We start from the raw sequence: 13834 nt of genomic DNA, 5'->3' as shown, positions 1-13834 counted from the left end.
TCATGTTCCTTCCACTAGGGATGACAAATAACATTTTCAGGGGTAGGAAAACTGTGTTTTGATGTGGAAGATAGTGTCATATGTAGTGCAAGAGTTGCAGGAATCTTGGGAACATCACAAATTTAAAGACTCTGACCCAAGGGAATTGACCATTTCAGATTAAAATATCCAACTCTGGCTGGGAATCTAACTCAGGCCCTCTGCATTGAAGGCCAATACGGTGACCACTTGAGATAACACAATGAGCAACAAAAATTGAACAATTTAAAACAAAAAATTAAGGATAATTTATTATTAAGGCAGATAAAGGTAATAGAACAGGAATCGTGAATAAAACTGACCATATTAAGAAAACAGAACTTTTTTTTTTACAGAGTGACAAATTTACCATTAGTAAGAAAAACCTCAATTCTTATTAAATTAAGATGAAATTTCTAAATTGATTAATATGATTAATATGGTTTTCCGTGGTTTCCCATTTTCGCACCAGGCAAATGCTGGGGCTGTACCTTAATTAAGGCCACGGCCGCTTCCTTCCAACTCCTAGGCCTTTCCTATCCCATCGTCGCCATAAGACCTATCTGTGTCGGTGCGACGTAAAGCCCCTAGCAAAAAAAAAAAATATGATTAATATGAACCCTAAATTACCAACAGTTAGGGCTCTTCCCAAAATACATAAAGCAGACATACCCATTGGGCCCATCTCAATTTATTCAAAAGAATTTAAATACACATTAATATGTAGTTAAAACCTCTGTCAAAAACTCTCTAATATTTTGCAATGAAAACCATAAAATTACAACCTAATTACTCCATTTATATGATATAATGAACATGTATTCGAACATATTTGTGGCTGAAACTATTCAATTTATTGATTAAAAAATTAACACTCAGTGAACTAAGCAAAATAGAAATTAATAATTTTTGAATATTCAGCTTGGTCGAAGTTTTCAAAATGGCGGTCAAAGTCATTCCTCCTGATTCCTTCCGGTCGCACATGGTCAAGTGCAACCTCCAATTCATTGTCTAAGAGTGTGACTTGACTCGTAAATTTTGCTAAGGGGTTGCAACAGGTAGAACGGTCACCAGCATGCATTTGAGTTGTTTGTGTTTAGTGTTGTTACCAGGCCTGCTAGGGTATATAAGGAGCATGAACAGAATCAGATGTTGAGTGATTACTGTAGAGGACACGGAGATGCCTCATTGTGGGTCTCCATTTGGCCGGCAGGTCAAATCATGCAATATCCAGATTTGTGGGGCATTTGGATGTGACGGTGGCCAATGTTGGACTGCATGGGAACGTGAGGACGGGCATACTCGACATCAAGGTTCTGGTCGATCCCGTCTGACCACCAGAAGGGAGAATCGCCGTATTGTTCACCAGCACTGTGTAACCCCTTCGCATCTGCACTTGCCATCCGATAACAAGTAATGTACTCCCTGCAACATTCTGTGTCATCCCGCACCAACAGTCAGAGACTAGCAGCAGCCGGACTAGGGTAGGCTGCCATTAACACAACACAAACGACTGCATTTGGAGTGGTGCTGTGACCGGGAAGCATGGACTGCTGATGAATGGCATCTCATTGTGTTCAGCGATGAATCACGGTTCTGCACTACCCCGGATGATCATCGTCTGTATGGCGGCAACCTGGGGAGAGAGAGGTTCCTTTCTTCTGAAGTTTTGGGGAGGCACCATGATGTTGGGAGGCTTTGGGTATGACTTCAGGTCATGGCTGCTATTCGTTGGGGGAACTCTGTTGGCACAACAGTATGTCACAGACATCCTGCGCGTTACCTCTCATGCAATAGTATCGAGGTGCTATTTTTTTTCTCAGGACAGTGCTTGTGCACGCACACCATGTGCCTCTATGAGCTGTCTGCGTTATGTTGAAGGAGAGCTATCCCTGATAGAACATGTGTGGGACCAGCTCGGACTTCAACTTCGTCCCGGTGCCAGTATCCAAGATATCAAGGACGAGTTACAACAGTTGTGGGCCAGCTTGCCTCAGGAGAGTATACAACAGCTTTATGATACCCTTTCCAACCAAATCAGTGCATGCATTCAGGCAGAAGACAATGAGATACTGATAAGTGGGCTTGTACAGCCAAGTTCTTTGTAAATTTCACTCGATTTTGTAATCACTGAAATAACATCACATACCCTCTCAACATGAGAAGTCTCATTTTGTTTCCTCTTTCCTTTCTGGGTGCTTCAATTTTATATTTTTTTAATTTTTTATTTCAGGCAGTGTATATTAATTTCATTCACAAGGAGGGAAAGAAAAATGGAGTGAAAAATTGTGTAAAGTAAGCAGTTTGTGGAATCTTCTAGAAGAGTAGTCATGTATGGCTGTCCAGATTATTGGGGTACATTTTTCCCATCAACACAAAACAAAATTGTTGAATACTGGTGTATTTTCTTGAAAGCCAAGAAATAAAGAGGCCTTTCTGCATCTACTGGAATTATCTTCCTGTAAATTAAACTGAATCTGCATGAATCAGCATAATGTTTTCAAAATCTGAAATATCCCGTACAACTGTATCGCCCAAGGCAATCTAAATTTCTTCAGAATTATTAAGCCTTTTAAGCCTATAGCTTCAGTAATGCATGGAGGAAGCCATGTTCATATCTTGCAAACAAGCTCTACAAGTTTGATCTCTGATTTAGAATATATCAACCAAATTATTTCAAACCATCCATACTAAGCTTTGAAATCGATAAATCATTCATTGTTTAATATACCAAATTTCCCTGCATTTGTATGCCATCAATGGGAAATATAAGCAACTATTTGAAGCAGTGTTCCAAAACGTCAATTGGCGCGCGCGCGCGTGTGTGTATGTTTAAAATGATTTAAATGGAAAATCTGAAGTGTAGTATTTTCTTACATTCGTTTGCAGTGTAACCATCCAAATAGCTGAGAATGTTCCTCACTTCTACTGACAACGAATTAAGATTCACTTTGGTGATGTTTGTCTCTCTAGTTACATGGCAATGCTCGGGTCATACCGACCATCCAAGACCTGCATTTTGAGTGTCTTCTGTATCTACCATATTCTCCGGACCACCTCTATTGATTACCACAAGTTTGGGCTACTCAAGTAGGCACTGGAAGAAAATGAAAACGAAGGATAGCAGTGGTGCAAAGGTGGCACACAAACAACCAAAGGATTTTTTCCTAGAGAAATCTATGCTCTTTGTTAAGCGCTGGGGGATTTTCATTGAACATTATGGAGGCTACGTAGAAAAATGATACAGTTGTGTACCACTTTACCGCAATAAAAGAAAATGAAAATATATATACAGTATTTCAAGTTTCCATTTGACTTGGCCCCCATATATAGGCCTTTCTTAGATCTTAAGTTATGAAGAAACCTTTCTTACCATTGTAACACCCACCACATTTATATTTTCATGGAGGTTCCCACACCACACTTGCCAAAAGTCTAAGCTTTTTCTAGAATTACTTTTCAGAAGTACTGTAGATTAGATTGTAGTGTTATCCAGCAGTCATGAACAAAAATTGTCTGGGATTTAGTCATTGTTTTGAAAAAACTATAAAACTCATTCATGTCTAAGAAAACAAAATGCATTTTTCTAAATATGGTTCGTAAGAGAAAATCCACAGCTAGGCTTACTTGCTTCATGTTGCAGTATCTGCTTATTGTATAGAGTTGTGCTAATTTCATGTGAATCTGCCTGAATTAATTGTTTAATGACATTTTATGAATATTGCCCTCTCACAATGTTAAATTATTCACTGTTGAGTGACTGTACATGAAATTCAATTGTGACAGTATATGAAATTCAATAGATTAGGGAAATTAGTAAATTAACAGTGGGAAATTATGCAAGGAATGCTACGGAATGGGAGTGGGCATCTCGGACATATTCTGAGTCATGGCCCTCCTTGTGCTCATGCGGCTAGGATTAAACAATCCACCGGTGGTCCCTAACCCGTTACAGGAGAAATCCTTACTTGGACTCTGAGTAAGTAGGGTAGCATCCTGCTTCACGAATTTACTGAGCTCACATTTTAAGCAAGCCTCGGACCTCTGGGAGTAACGGAGTGCCACTCCCATTTGACAGGCGAGGGACTCCTTGGAAACAATTTGGCGAACGAAATGGAATTCAATGAGGAGCTATCACTATTAATGGGGCTTATGGAAGAAAGTAGAACTGGTTGAGTCAGCAAAGAGGATGCATCTGAATGTGCTAGGAGTAAATGATATTCGGGTAAGGGGAGATAACGAGGAAGAGATAGGAGATTATAAAGTGTACTTGATGCTAAATGTGGGGAAGATATGGAAACTAATAGGAATGGGAAGCGTTTGGTGGACTTCTGTGGTAGTATGGGTTTAGGAGTTACAAATATATTCTTCAAGCATAAGGCTATTCACCTCTACACATTGGAGGGTAGGGGTACCAGATCCATAATAGACTATATCATAACCGACTTCCAATTCAGAAAATCTCCAGGCCTACGATAGAGAAAGTGAAATCTGTCTGCAAACGAATAAGGATAGAAAATCTCCAGGACGAGTAAATTAGACAGGAGTACATGGATATGATTAGTGAGAAGTTCCGAACGGTGGACAGTATGCAGGTTCAGGATATAGAAAGAGAATGGGTGGCATACAGGGATTCTGCAGTAGAAACAGCAAGGGAATGCCTAGGGACAACTGTGTGTAAAGATGGGAAAAGGCGAACATCTTGGTCGAATGATGAAATGAGAGCAGCTTGTAAACTTAAAAAAGAAGGCTTATCAGATATGGCTCCAAACAAGGGCTGATGCAGACAGGAAATTGTACGTAGATGAAAGAAACGGAGCGAAACAAATAGTTGTTGAATCCAAAAAGAAGTTGTGGGAAGATTTTGGTAATACCTGGAAAGGCTTGGTCAAGCAGCAGCGAAACCTTTCTGGACAGTAATAAAGACTCTTAGGAAGGGAGGGAAAAAGGAAATGAACAGTGTTTTGGGTAATTCAGGTGAACTCATAGATCCCAGGGACTCACTGGACAGGTGAAGGGAATAGTTTGAAAATCTTCTCAACTTAAAAGGAAATCTTCCTGGTGGTGTCGCGAACAACCGAGCTCATGGGGAGGAGGAAAATTATGTTGGTGAAATTACGCTTGAGGAAGGGGAGAAGGTGGTAAATAAACTCCACATTGTCATAATGCAGCAGGAACAGATGAAATTTGACCTGAAATAGTGAAGTATAGTGTGAAGGCAGGGATGAAATGACTTCATAGAGTGATAAGATTAGCATGGAGTGTTGGTAAGGTACCTTCATATTGGACAAAAGCAGTAATTGCACCAATCTATAAGCAAGGGAACAGGAAGGATTGCAACAACTATCGCGGTATCACATTGATCAGTATACCAGGCAAAGTATTCACTGGCATCTTGGAAGAGAGGGTGTGATCAGTGGTTGAGAGGAAGTTGGATGAGAAAACCGGTGTGGTTTCAGACCACAGTGCAGTGAACTCACAGTTGCAATCAGTATTCTGTAAGAAGGAAGTCAGCTCCCAGACGAAACTATCTTTATACTGGTTTGTTTTCAGACTGACTTTGCTGTATGGGAACGAAAGCTGGGTGGACTGAGGATATCTTGTTCATAAATGAGAAGTAACAGACATGAAAGTAGCGAGAATGATTGCTGGTACAAATATGTGGGAACAGTGGCAGGAGGGTACTTGAAATGGGGGGGGATAAAGGCTAAGTTAGGAATGAACTCGATGGATGAAGCGTTATGCATAAACCGGCTGCGGTGGTGGGTCATGTGAGGCGAATGGAGGAGGATAGGTTACCTAGGAGAATAATGGACTCTGTTATGGAGGGTAAGAGAAGTAGAGGGAGACCAAGACGATGATGGTTAAACTCATTTTCTAACGATTTAAAGATAAGAGGCGTAGAACTAAATGAGGCCACAGCACTAGTTGCTAATAGAGGATTGTGGCAACGTTTTGTACATTCACAGGGCTTGCAGACTGAGCGCTGAAAGGCATAACGGTCTATAATGATGTATATGGTATGTAGACTTTAAAATAGAGCTACCAAAGAAATAAATGAAGTTTACTGTACTTACCTTAGTTTCTCGTGTGTTACTTCCAGTGACACACGTTGTACTGAACAATAATTGATATATTTGTTTGTTTGTTTTTTACAGGTATGTTATTGTGTTTCTAAGCGTTATAATTCGTATTTTACCAACCTGGGAAACTACAGTGCATTGTGGTTTTTTATTGGGGTTTTTTTTTCATGCCTTGTTAACCTGACTGTAAAGGAATTGGTGGAGATGTAATGGCCATCTGTTCTGCTGAGAGCGGGGGAATTGCTACATGGCTTATGTCTATTATGTCTTCACTAGAAATGGGTACATCCTAATGATTTTGGACAAGAAATATGCATTTAACATTAAAGAGTACTTGTATGACTTTATTTCTGAATAAATGATATTCTAATCATCTTCTTCTTCAGAATTGTAATTGGTAACTAACAGTTAATTTCTCCCAATTTGTTGCATTGTATGCTGGTAACTATTGCTGTTTTTGTGTTTCTAATGATGTAGATCATATTCCTAAATCCTTGACAACATATTAAAAAAGTTACATGAATTTGTGCTATCCTCATCCCTTATTGCTGTACCTTTGAAGCAAAGTGCCACCATATTTTTTTATTTCCTTTCACATCTCTGTTACAAAAGTAGAGTTGGTGGTTTCTGGCTCTTTGCTAGTATTTATTTGTAAAAATTAAATAATCCATTTGAATAAAGCATCACTTTTGCCTCCCACTAAAATAATTTATGCCTGTGGTGTCTATTTACAATAATCATAAATATATTCTCTTCAGTTCAGGTTTGATTGAGTTTCAGTACTTTGAGTCTATTCCAACTTGATGGTGAATGGTACTTTTCTTTGTAGATTCTTGTGTGGCATACTCAGACCACCAAGAAGCCTGCACCTGTGATGAAGATCCAGTCCACCCCGTATTCCAATTTGAAGAATTTACTGGAAGAATTACATTTCTTAGGAATGGGTCAAGTCAGTACTAGTAAAGGTGGGACATCTTCTTTCTTGTATGGCATGCGAGACTTCAAGCCAGATTACCTTGCTAACATAACAAAACTATCATTCGAGCCTAAGTTATAAGTTTTTCAAGAGGGATGACAGATATGGACATTAGTGAGAAATATGTACAAAAGCGCTTCAAAAGGAAATAAGATAACTAGCTCGCATGGAGAAACTTCATTTTTCAGGCAGATATAAGAATACACAATGGTAAGACTCTGATACACATTACTATTCACCATGCCGTATTTACTCGTGTATTAGACCCCCTGGCTTTTTAAGGCAAATAAAATTAAAATAGTAACTCTCGCATACAAGACCCCACATCGAAGCAGGTACAAGCCTTACTGCAGCTCCGATGCCATCGCACAAATTTGTGAATAGTTTCATCTGTATTACCAATGCAAACGCGTCAAAGTCATGCCGTACATCTGCGTTTTGTAGTTAAGAAATGTCCGCCTTAGTAGCGTAGGCTTACTGCAGCTTTGATGATGTCGTACAAATAGGTGAACAGTTTCATGTCCAATCCACGCATTGCAGGCATGCATCAGTCGTGCTATATGTCTGTTTTTGTAGTTAAAAATGTCCGCCAGCGTGGTGATTAGCACAATTAGCTGCTGTTCTCGGGGGCCCGAGTTTGATTTCCGGTACTGTACTGCCAGAGATTTAAGAATGGCAGGAAGGTTGATATGCAGTAAAACTGATACGTGCAGGTCCCCTCCATCAGCGGCTTGCCTAAAGAGCTGCATCGCCTCAGAATGAGGAAACAAATTTACTTTAAGAAATATACACGGATGTTGCTATTAATATAGAAGGCGAGATCTTCAACAAAGTGATAGTTTAATATTGCGTCTCAGGCCAGTATTCGTAATTTTTGGAGAGAAAAGTAGGTTTAAAAAGTGATAAAAGCAATCCAATCATAATGATTGTTTTACTCGCCAACGAACCTAACAAATAATAATAATAATAATATTAATTTTACGTCCCCACTAACTACAGTACTTTCACGATTTTCAGAGACTCCAAACAAAACATACTATGAGTTAATAAAAAAACGGAGAGAACGAACGTACAAAATTAAATATTATGATCATAAAACACATTACTGCCACACCTGTAGATAATAATAAATAAATTGACAAGAGGGTCCACCTTTTCAATACAATATATCAAGTAAATAATATTACATCAGTCTTGGGATTAGTTTCAGCCACATTGTCTCTGTCTTGTATACATATGTTTAAGTTATCACATAATCTGTTTAATTTTATTTTGGCTGAAGATGGCCACTAAGTGGCTGAAACTAGTCCCAGGACTGGTGTAATATTATTTACTTGATATATTGTATTGAAATTTATTTCTTATAATTGCATTTCAATAGGGAACAAAACCTCTCCTGCAAACCATGTGACTTTGCTGCGCTGGGGAGGCTTGTATGTCCCAATGAAGCAGATAGCCGAGCCGCAGGTGCAACCAGATCGGATGGGTATCTGTTGAGAGATCAGACTAACGAATGGTTCATCGAAAGGGGGGTAGCAGCCTTTCGGAAGTTGCAAGGGTGGCAGTCTAGATGATTGACTGATATGGCCTTGTAATAATACTCAACATGGCTTAGCTGTGTTGATACTGCTACATGGCTAAAAGCAACGGGAAACTACAGCCGTAACTAACTCCCGAGGACATGCAGCTCTCTCTGTATGAATGATGTACTGATGATGGCTTCCTCCCGGGTAAAATATTCCGGAGATAAACTAGTCCCCCATTCGGATCTCCGGGTGGGGACTACACGAGAGGGGCGATCATCAGGAAGGTGGATACTGACATTCTGCGAGTCGGAGTGTGGAATGTTAGAAGTTTGAATCATTGTGGTAGGTTAGAGAATCTGAAAAGGGAGATGGATAGACTAAAGTTAGATGTAGTTGGTATAATTGAAGTACGTTGGCAGGAAGAACAGGATTTTTGGTCAGGCGACTACCGAATTATCAACACAAAAACAAACACGGAAATGCAGGAGTTGGTTTACGAATGAATAAGAAAATAGGGGAACGGGTAAGCTACTACGACCAGCATAGTGAAATAATTATTGTCGTTAAACCAATGCCCACCACAATAGTGCAGGTCTATATGCCTACTAGTTCAGCGGATGAGGAAATCGAAAGAATATATGAAGAGATAGAAGATTTAATACAATATGTTAAAGGTGACGAGAATCTAATTGTGATGGGAGACTGGAATGCAGTGGTAGGCCAAGTAAGAGAAGGTAATACAGTAGGAGAATACGGATTGGGACAAAGGAGCGAAAGAGGAAGTCGGCTGGTTGAATTCTGCACTGATCATAATTTAGTCCTTGCCAATACTTGGTTCAGACACCACAAACGACGGCTGTATACGTGGACGAGGCCTGGAGACACTGGAAGGTATCAAATAGACTTCATTATGATTAGGCAGAGATTCAGAAACCAGGTGTTGGAATGCAAAACTTTCCCAGCAGCAGACGTGGACTCTGACCACAACTTGTTTTTCATGAAATGCCATCTGATGTTGAAGAAATTGAAGAAAGGAAAGAATGCAAAAAGATGGGATCTAGACAAGTTGAACGAAAAGAGTGTGAGGCACTGTTTCAAGGAACATGTTGCACAAGGGCTAAATGAAAAGGCTGGAGGGAGCACAATGGAGGAAGGGTGGATAGTCATGAAAAATGAAGTCAGTAGGGCTGCTGAAGAAATGTTAGGAAGGAAGAAAAGATCAACTAAGAATCAGTGGATAAATCAGGATATACTAGACCTGATTGATGAACAATGAAAATTCAAGAATGCTAGAAATGAAGAGGGCAGAAAAGAATACAGGCGATTAAAGAATGAAGTGGATAGAAAGTGCAAGGTAGCTAAGGAAGAATGGCTGAAGAAGAAGTGCAAGGATGTCGAAGGTTGTATGATACTGGGAAAGGTAGATGATGCCCACAGGAAAATCCTTTGGAGAAAGGAAATCTAGGTGTATGATTATTAAGAGCTCAGATGGAAAGCCACTTCTAGGGAAAGAAGACAAAGCAGAAAGATGGCAGGAACATATCCAACAGTTGTATCAAGGTAAAGGTGTAGATAATTTGGTTCTGGGACAAGAAGAGGCTGTTGATGGTGATGAAATGGGAGACCCAGTTTTGAGGTCAGAGTTTGACAGAGCTGTGAGTGACCTAAATAGGAACAAGGCACCTGAAATTGATGACATTCCCTCTGAATTACTGACTGCCTTAGGAGAAACCAGCATGGCAAGGTTATTCCATTTAGTGTGTAAGATGTATGAGACAGCAGAAGTCCCATCCGATTTTTGGCAGAATGTTGTTATACCTATTCCCAAGAAAGCCACTGCTGACAGGTGTGAAAAGTACTGCACCATTAGTTTAGTATGCCTGCAAAATTTTAACACGTATTATTTACAGAAGAATGGAAAAACAAGTTGAAGCTGAGTTGGGAGAAGATCAGTTTGGCTTCAGAAGAAATGTAGGAACACGTGAAGCAATCCTGACTTCACGTCTGATCTTAGAGGATCGAATCAAGAAGGGCAAGCCCACGTACATAGCATTTGTAGATCTGGAAAAGGCATTCCATAATGTTGATTGAACCAAGCTATTTAAGATTCTGAAGGTGATTGGGATCAGATACCGAGAACGAAGAATTAATTACAATCTGTATAAAAATCAGACTGCAGTGATAAGAATCGAGGGCTTTGAAAAAGAAGCAGCATTCTAGAAACGAGTGAGGCAAGGCTGCGGCTTATCCCCCCCTCCTTTTTAATGTTTACATAGAACAAGCAGTAAAGGAAATCAAAGAGGAATTTGGAAAGGGAATCACAATCCAAGGAGAAGAAATCAAAACCATGAGATTTGCTGATGATATTGTTATTTTATATGAGACTGCAGAAGATCTCGAGAAGCTGCTGAATGGTATGGACGAAGTCTTGGGTAAGGAGTACAAGATGAAAATAAATAAGTCCAAAACAAAAGTAATGGAGTGCATTCGAACAAAAGCAGGTGATGCAGGAAATTTCAGATTAGGAAATGAAGTCTTAAAGGAAGTAGATGGATATTGTTTACTTGAGTAGTAAAGTAACTAACGATGACAGAAGTAAGGAGGACATAAAATGCATCCTAGCACAAACAAGGAAGAGCTTTCTTAAGAAAAGAAATTTGCTCACTTCAAACATTGATATAGGAATTAGAAAGATGTTTATGAAGACTTTCGTGTGGAGCGTGGCATTGTATGGAAGTGAAGCATGGACGATGGCTAGCTCAGAAAAAAAAGAAAATGGAAGCTCTTGAAATGTGGTGTTACAGAAGAATGCTGAAGGTGAGATGGATAGATCGAATCGCAAATGAAGAGATAGTGAATCGAATTGGTGAGAGGAGATAGATTTGGCTAAATTTGACGAGAAGAAGAGATAGAATGATAGGTCACATCTTAAGACACCCAGGACTTGTTCAGTTGGTTTTTGAAGGAAGTGTAGGTGGTAAGAACGGTAGGTGTAGACCAAGGTATGAATATGACAAGCAGATTAGAGCAGATGTAGGATGCAATAGTTACGTAGAAATGAAAAGGTTAGCACAGGATAGGGTGGCATGGAGAGCTGCATCAAACCAGTCTGTGGACTAATGACTCAAACAACAACAATGGAACAAAAATGTTTATAGCTTATAAATATAACACCTGTAAATATCCATAAATCCAGCAAGCTTTCCAGTTATTTCTTTTTATTCTTTCCGTCATGGAACTTAGCATACATAACCTAAACAAGGTGGTCTCTCTTATCTCAATTGCAGCTGTTCAGGTAAATCCTTATAAGTTAAATGAAGAGAACAAACATGAAAAATACTTTTTAAAAAAGGTCTGGCTTTTAACAGCCGCAGTCACCTTGGTGTCATCTTGGACCGTACACTATCCTTCAACCAACACCTCGTGAACTTAGCACAAAAGTTGAAGTCTCGAAATAACATCCTTCATAAACTGTGTGGAACTACCTGGGGATCTTCAGCAACCACTTTGCGATCTTCAGCCCTAGGTTTGGTGTATTCAAGTGCTGAGTATTGTGCACCTGTTTGGATGAACAGTCATCATACAAGGCTTGTTGACACCCAGCTTAATACCACAATGCGCATCATATCTGGCGCAATCACATCTACTCCAGTTCATTGGCTTCTACTGCTAACTTGTATAATGCCACCTGATCTATGCCGATCTAATGCCCTTATGAAGGAATTCCACAAGATCTCAAGAAATCCTAGTCTACCCGTGAATAGTGACCTGCCACTTCTGAATCTTAATAGACTGAAATCACGCCATCCAACTCTGCGTGATGCTGCTAACATGGATGCTAAGGATTTTAAATCTCTTGATGAGTGGAAAAGTAGATGGGAAGCAGCAACGGATGTGCGCCTTCATACCTTCTTCTCAGGTCCCGAACTTCCAAGTGGATCCTACCTGCCACGCAAGACCTGCACAGCCCTGAATAGAATCAGAACAGGACATGGCCGGTGCAGAGCCGCTCTCCATAAGTGGAAAAAGCTACCTAATCCAGACTGTGACTGCGGAGCTCCACACCAGACTGTTCATCATATCGTCAGGGAATGTAAGATTCGAGCGTATCACGGTGATGAAGATGACTTCCTGCTGGTATCTCCAGAAGCTGTACGTTGGATTGAAAAACTTGATATTCAATTGTGAAGCACAAATTAATTTGTTTCTCAGCTGTAAATATGTGTATATATTACTGATATTGTCTGTATAAGCCATACGCTAAATAAATAATCCGGTCACTATGTATTACATTTGGAAGTACACCTCGTAACATACGCTAGTTATCAGCTGGTGGGTTGGCATGCTTTCTGCAGCATGACTTTATTCAGAAGGGGTGGCAGGGAATAAAAGAGACCATCTCCTGAAATAATTTGTGAATAGATTCTCACGTTTTGGACCCTATAGCCGGGAACAGAACAATTTTTAAAAGTTTCAACAAGATGAGATCTCGAATGCTCTTGATGGCAGTGCATGGCCGACGAGATGGCAGTGAAGATGACATCTTTTGGAATGGCGACACACCGGTAGCTGTGAAGTTGGTAGCACAAGACGATAATTTAAATGATAGCAGTGATCAGGTTTTTACTTTGTGGTAGACCTACTACTCGAGTGACAGAGACAAATGATTGGCCATTAAGTTCTTTAGATTAATATTGCATAATACAATGATACGATACCCTTCTTCCTTTTCTCTACAGGCTCGAGTAAGAAGTGAGACGAATCTTTGTAATGAGTTTGGTTAATAAGATGAAACTAATTACGTGATATAAGAGTAATTAAAACTTACTACATTTACTTTATATGTATGCCTAAAAGTTATGTGTTCACCTTTTATTGTCTTTCTAAATTGAGAAATACTGCCTTCCAACGAAAATAGCTGGTAAAACTCAGAATACAATCATAAGTTTGTTAGAGAATTATAGCTCTTTATAGCCTAGAAGTCATGTGTTTACTGTACAAAACTTGAGGTTATCACATATTGGACCCCCTTACATTTTTTTACTGTAAAAGTGAAAAAAAGGGGGTCTTTTACGGTAATCACCATTCTTGCCCAAGCACTTGTTCCATCAGTACATGGCGTCAGTGCCAGCATGGAAGAATTCTGCATCCATTCCCTAAATCCATGTCATGAGGCATGCTGAACGGCTGTATCATCGTTGAATTGCTTACCACTCAGGTGCTTCTTCATC

General features: G+C 39.7%; 1 protein-coding gene across 3 annotated transcripts in view; it reads left to right on the top strand.

Annotated features, from left to right (window-relative positions):
* LOC136864761 (galactosylgalactosylxylosylprotein 3-beta-glucuronosyltransferase S) overlaps nt 1–13834 on the top strand; it is a 135946-nt gene that overhangs the window by 111338 nt on the left and 10774 nt on the right. Inside the window, exon 6 of one of the 3 annotated variants that reach the window (XM_067142127.2) lies at nt 6931–7066. In XM_067142127.2, coding sequence (XP_066998228.2) covers nt 6931–7066 — 136 coding nt within the window. Of the gene's footprint in view, nt 1–1841; nt 2164–6176; nt 6432–6930; nt 7067–13834 lie in introns of those variants that run through there. The other 2 variants (XM_067142128.2, XM_068226414.1) reach the window with 2 other exon arrangements.

The sequence above is a fragment of the Anabrus simplex genome, chromosome 2, assembly GCF_040414725.1.
Source record: "Anabrus simplex isolate iqAnaSimp1 chromosome 2, ASM4041472v1, whole genome shotgun sequence".
In the NCBI taxonomy this organism is placed as follows: Eukaryota; Metazoa; Arthropoda; class Insecta; order Orthoptera; family Tettigoniidae; genus Anabrus; species Anabrus simplex.
Note: the sequence above shows the minus strand (reverse complement) of the source record. Positions and strands in the feature narration are given on the sequence as shown.